At 42.4% G+C, this 6,342-nt stretch overlaps 1 protein-coding gene across 1 annotated transcript in view; it reads left to right on the top strand.

The window, feature by feature from the left end:
- SLC12A8 (solute carrier family 12 member 8) overlaps positions 1-6,342 on the top strand; it is a 49,674-nt gene that overhangs the window by 33,731 nt on the left and 9,601 nt on the right. The window contains exons 7-8 of the mRNA XM_010172046.1: positions 812-899; positions 4,073-4,219. Of these exons, the coding sequence (XP_010170348.1) occupies positions 812-899; positions 4,073-4,219 (235 nt within the window). The remainder of the gene's footprint in view (positions 1-811; positions 900-4,072; positions 4,220-6,342) is intronic.

Genomic DNA, 6,342 nt, shown 5'->3' with positions numbered 1-6,342 from the left:
TTGGTGCTTGTTTTAAGTAAGGGGATTCCACAGGGCCCAGAAATATAACAGAAGGATGGACTGTGGTTGTTCACACCTTTGCAGTCTGGACTTTAAGATAGACTAGCTTATCCCTACCCCTGAGCAATGGAAACGCCAGAGATACCAAAGCAGGATCAGGACTGAGGTTGTAGAATAGGCTGGCTGCGGTGTTTAACATTAATGCAAGACGAGGAGACTTGTGTACATGCAGAATTGTCGAATCATAGAGTGGTTTGGGCTGGAAGGGACCTTTAAAGTCCAACCCCCCTGCAGTGAGCAGGGACATCTTCAACTAGATCAGGTTGCTCAGAGCCCCATCCAACCTGACCTGGAATGTTTCCAGGGATGGGGCTTCTACCACCTCTCTGGGGAACCTGTGCCAGTGTTTCACTACCCTCATAGTAAAAAATATCTTCCTTGTATCTAGTCTAAATCCCTCTTTTAGTTTAAAACAATCACCCCTTGTCCTATTGCTACAGGCCCTGCTAAAAAGTCTGTCCCCAGGACTGGGTTATTCCCCCGAGGCACACGTCATGAGTGCAGGTAGCTTCCCCTCAGGGGTACCATACGGTGACTCTGCAGGTGTCCCTGGGACATTGTAGTAGATATGTAACATGGACCAGTGTTAATTTTAGCCATTAGGTTAAATCGTGGAGGACCAGCCCATGCAGAGCGGTGGGTGTTTGACCCAGCTTGCGGGTGTTTGACCTTCTCCTGGCTCTGCTAATGGGCAGAATTCTCAATGGTCTTGTCTTGCTGGAAAAAAATAGTTTATTTTTATTGTTTGCAGATGGTTTCTATACATGGTCTTTGTTTTCTTGCTCGGAGCGATTTGTACCCGTCAGTCACTCCGCTATGACTTCATGATAGCAGAGAAGGTAACTATAACCCAGCGTGGTTTCATATCATGGTGCTTTCGTGTTGCTATCTGCCTTATTGAATGCTTGAATTTTCCAAAAGCCTAAAGAATTTGGGTACCCATCCCTCATTGAAATTCAAGAGGATTTCCCCATTACAAATTCCAGTGTACAATTGATTTGAATAACTTTGCATTCACCAGCAGATCCAGTAATACTGAATCTTGGCATAATCACCCAGCAATAGCTTTAAGAGGTAAAATATGTGAATGTGGTCTAATGATAAATGCTGTATTTTATTCAGTGTATCCTTTCTCATTGGTGAAAGCTTAGACCAAATTGAAATCTCTAAAAAACCCCACTGCTTATCTTTACTAAGTCAAGCGAAGCTTACATTTCCATATCTAGCGGACTGTAATTGCAGGGTGGGCAGCAGGTTTATTAAACTGGAGACATCCCACAGGGGTGTATGTACATGAGGGAGGTCTGCAGTGTTACAGGCAATGATCCTTATCATTGCAGGCCTTTAAAAAGGGAGCAAAAGATCTTGGTGTGTCCTCGTGTCTTACTTTAAATGGAAGGGCTAATTTTCTGTTATCCAAAATCATGGGTTCACCATATTTGACACTATTTCTTGTGATTAATTTAAAACTGAGATGTTTGCTGTTTAATTTATTTGTAACATGGTTTTAATCTAAAATATCAATTTGAAACTCTGGCTTTGTTTTTTTTCTAAGTAATCATAGCTCTAGACTTCCTTCAGTTCCCCAAATTAACTCCAGATTATTGGTGAGGCTCCTGCCACTTCCTGCTAAGGTGACAAATCATCTCTGTTTCAGGGGAAAAAAGAATGAGTCTACCTTCTTTAAGGCAACATCTTTGTATGTCAGTGTGACAGACTTAGTGGGCAAAAAATACAGTAACTAAAAGAATCAGCTTGAAATGAATCAGCTGAAGAGAAAGGGATTGTTAAAGCTGTGTTTTAACTTCAAAACCCTCTAGGGGTGGGAAATGAAAGTCTCACATAAGAGAATGTGAATATACTTAATAATGTTAAATATGAAAAACCAACCAACCAAACAAAAAAGCAAATTCAGTTTTCTTTTCCTTAGTATGGAACAAAACAATGGTGCAATCCTAAAATTCATGTACTTACTTTGAGTTATTGCAAGCTGCTTTAGATTTTAATGACTTTGTTTGAGGGGGGGAGGAGGAGAGATAGTTACACATCCAACATGCAAACTCTCTCTTTCTGTCACTCACAGGTGAGCGAGTGGTTGGCTGCTTTTCTCCCAAACAATACTTGTTTGGCTTTTTAAACATAAAAATGAGATTCAGTAATTTCACTTCTAATGAGCTCGAAGTGCCAATTTCTTACGAAGTATTCACACTCTCCGTGCTCAAAACCCCCAGCAAACCCTTTCATCAGCCTCAGTGAAAAGTATTCTGCCCCTCTAACCCTGATTTGAATGTCAAGTAGGACATTTAAATGCAAGCTTTTTTGGCAGCTAAAATAATATATGATGTCTGGCACAAGTGATTGTTTCTTCCAAGTATTTCTCAGAGCAGGGCAGGATTAGAGGAGAGGAAAGGGAAGATTCCCCATCAAATGTCTCTCCATCAGTCTAATGGAAGCTGATATCAGCTCATCTTTGCCTTGAGTTTCTTCTGTCCCACAAGATAAAATTCACAAGGCCAAGTGGGTTTTCATGGGGAAAAGAAATGTTGTAGGAAGTTTGCACGGTTCTGGACTAGGACATTAATTTTACATTCCCCAAACTGTAAGTGTTTTATGGCTTTCTACCTTATCTCTTCTCTGGTGCCTGCAGGTTTTGTAGATGAGGAAAAGGCAGATGTAGCTTGAATCATCTTTAGCCATGTAAATTTTTGTACTTCCTTCTAATAAAGCATGTGCCACCTGACTTGAACAGGGAAGGAACAGAAGGAAGGACCCGTGTTCATTTAGAGCTTATTTTCCACAAGAGGAGGAGAGGGAGCAAAGGATACGTGGGACACAGGGCACCTGCATTCGGTGACATCCTCTGCCATGGACGTCTGTCTGCACCTCCAGCAGCTCACTTCAGTGGGGTATAGGCAGAGCATATCTGGACCAAAATATGGGTTTTTTTCTCCCTGCCTAGGCTTTGTGCTGGTGTTACCCCCATGCCTTGCCTTTCTCTGTGGCTGGCTGCTGGCTGTCAGACACATGTGGTCTTGCAGGACTTGGGGATGGCTCAGGTGACCCTAGACCTTCATCTTCTTGGCTGTGTCTGCCCATGTCCTTACACTGTGGCACCAGGAGCACTCCTGTTTCAAAGCTTTCTTGTGCAGCATTCATATTTGGGGGTTTTGTGTATTTGGGGAGGTTGTTTTAGAGATGCTGCCTCTGCTTGCAGCTCTTGACAGTGGGGACCTGTGCAGGGGGACCCCAGTCCTTGCTCTTGTGTGATAGACCATGAGCTGCCTGCCCTCCTTTCCCTTCATGCCTCCAGGAGATGCTCCCTGTTTGAAGGGGTGTTTCCCTGTTTCACTAGAAACTGGTAATAAACCTAGCCTAGTCAGCACTGTGGCTTTAAAGATTTTTTTTTTTTAAGTTTCATATTGGCCAAAGGAAATTCTTTTCTCATTGAAGACAGGAAAATAAGATCATTGTATTATATCCTTCAGAGCATTTTTTTTTTTTTTTTGAGATGCCATTTGTTTAAGTGGCAATTTTGATTTGGTTTTACTGTGGATTTTCTTTCAGGATTGATTTTCCCCTCTGGGACATAGGGGTTTGTCTTCCTGTTTTGGATGATTGGAAGCCTGGGCAGCTTTTCCTGTATGATGTACTCTGTATATAAGTGATCTCTCCTGAAATAAACTCACTTCCAGTTACTTAAGGGGAACCTAACAGCTGCTGCTTTGCTGCAAGTGCTCCAAGTGACAAAGAATTTCTTGGATATGAGCTTGTCAAACAGCTCTGTCGGTACAGGATGTTCAGCATTAAATTACTTTTATGGGATAATTTTCCTGTATTAATTGCTTGCACTTTATACCACAGACCAGTTAAATTGCTACTTTCCCAGGGCTTGCTCTGTTCATTTGCAACATTATGAAATATATATGATCTCTTAAAATACATGTCTTTAAAACTGCCTGGGAGTCTTTAAAGAACAATGTTGTCAATTTTGCATTCTTTCTGCTTCCTCCAGGTATCCTTGGTGGGTTTCTTGTTTTTGCTAGGGCTGTACATCTCGTCCCTGGCCTCCTGCATGGGAGGGCTGTACGGAGCACCCAGGATCCTGCAGTGCATCGCCCAGGAGAATGTGATCCCCATGCTCGCCTTCCTGGGACGTGGGGTTAGTCATCCTTTCTCCGAGACTGCTGCCAAACCTTCACCTGATGGTGGTTGAAGAAGCCAGGGTTTTTGTGTGTCTGTAGGGTGAGATGGGGGATGTGTGAAAATTGAGGAGGGGAAGGCTTGGGATCTGCTGCCCTAGGGTAGGCAGAAAAGCCAGGAAATGGGTGGTTTTAGAAAAACAAAACAGAACAAGAGCCTGACTGCCACAGTCCTTTCCCTGCCTGTCTGCTGCGCTGCACCACCTTTGCCAGCTTCGCCCAGCATCTCGCTCACCCACCTCTGTGCATCAGCCCCGGGGATGTCTGTCCTGTCCCTGCACACAGACAATCCTTCCTGGGCTGCCATCAGTCCCCCCCAACTTCTTTCGAGACACCCCCAGTAAAACAGCCACTTATGGTATAACTTTGCCTGTGATTTTTTTTTTTTTTTTTGCAAATGCTTTATCTACGCTGGTGCTGATCCCAACCTGACTGGGGGAGGTACAGAGCTCCTCTCTGCCCTCCCATCCAGGGCAGAGGCCTGAAGCATTTGTCCAGGCACTTTGGTGAAATGGTATCTGCCTCTTTATCTTTTTTTTTTCTTTTTTCTTTTCTTCTTTCCTGCGCTTTTTCTTTGAGCTGTTCCTATCCTCCTTGGTAACCTCATAGCTGAGTATGTGACTAGTCCTGGTGCAGTGGATTCAGTCTGCGTGCACTGAAGAAGAGGACACTTCTTTGTAAGATAACATGCCTTTTGGACACTATAAAGTGAAAACAAAGAATAGATTTGAAAGGTTAAGTTAGAGGGCTGCTAAGCTTTAGATATGCTTTGAAACAAAGCCTTATTTTGAATATGACAGGAGGCTTTTTCCTTGTCCTCATAAGTAATCCTCATTCACATGAGTCGTTCCACTGAGATCAAAGTACCAGGCACTAAGGACTCTGTAGTCTTGGGCTATACATTCAAAGCAAACTATTTTTTTATGTCTTTCTCTTCTTCTAAACAAAGAGAAAATAATTCCCTCACTCTCAATAGCCTGCAGCACCTAACTGTCTGTACCAGACTGGAAAAATCTTAAGAAGTTCTGCTCCTTCAGAGCAGCTTGTAAATACAGAAAAATATTTTACAATATTTGAATTTATGAATTTTTTAAATATTGAAATGTTTTATAGGTATAATAATTTTCTATACTTTGTTTTATGCTTCTCAAAGTAATTTTCTAAAATTAAAGTCATAATAATAGCAATAATAATAAATAGTAATAATCATAAGTGAAGCAGGAACAATAATGACAGCAAAAACTTCCAGCTTGGAAAGCAGTTGTCAGGCAATCCCAGAACAGGCTGTTTTCCACTTGGCAATCCTTTGCAAATTCTCAGTGATGTAGCAAATTTGACTGCAAAGCTGATTCCCTGTCTTCTCTAAGAGTTTGTCTTTCTGACAAATTTTCCGCTCTGAACTCTGTCCAGGCAGAGTGCCACAATGGGAAGAGTTCAAAAAGAGGTGAGAAATCAAAGGTAGATCACTTTCCCCGCATCCTTCTCTCTGCTACCTAGAAAATGGTCTAATTTGGTTTGTGGAGAGTTAATAAATTTAGTTTGCCCTTACCAATCTGTTCCACATCAGTTCTTCTTTTCCACGGTTGAAAAACGTGTTGTAGTCACCATAACCCCAGCTGATAGGAAGGATGCAATTGTTTTTTGTAGGGTTAAACTCAAGCCAGAGGCATCCTGAGATGGTACTATCTGTTCTCCACCTCAGTATGTCTTTCTGATACCAAAGATGCTTTCTGAGAACCAAGTTCCTTTATCCCTGAGATGTATTTCTATTTCATTGTGAAAAGACGCAAGGTCCAGCACTGGACCTCCCTTTCCCACTAATAAATAAGAGAGAAGGAAATATAAATAGTTTCCATTTGAGCTGTGTGTTTATTAAAGAAGCACAGGCAGTAAGTGAAAGCCTAAGATGTTTTGTAAGATATCCTAGAATCATAGAATGGTCTGGGTTGGAAGGGACCTTAAAGATCATCCAGTTCCACCCCCCCTGCCATCGGCAGGGACACCTTACACTAGATCAGGTTGCTCAAAGCCTCATCCAAACTGGCCTTGAACACTTCCAGGGAGGGGGGATCCAAAACTTCTC

Source organism: Antrostomus carolinensis, unplaced genomic scaffold (genome assembly GCF_000700745.2).
Source record: "Antrostomus carolinensis isolate BGI_N321 unplaced genomic scaffold, ASM70074v2 scaffold5227, whole genome shotgun sequence".
In the NCBI taxonomy this organism is placed as follows: Eukaryota; Metazoa; Chordata; class Aves; order Caprimulgiformes; family Caprimulgidae; genus Antrostomus; species Antrostomus carolinensis.
The sequence above is the reverse complement of the archived record's forward strand: the minus strand, read 5'-3'. Positions and strand labels throughout refer to the sequence as shown.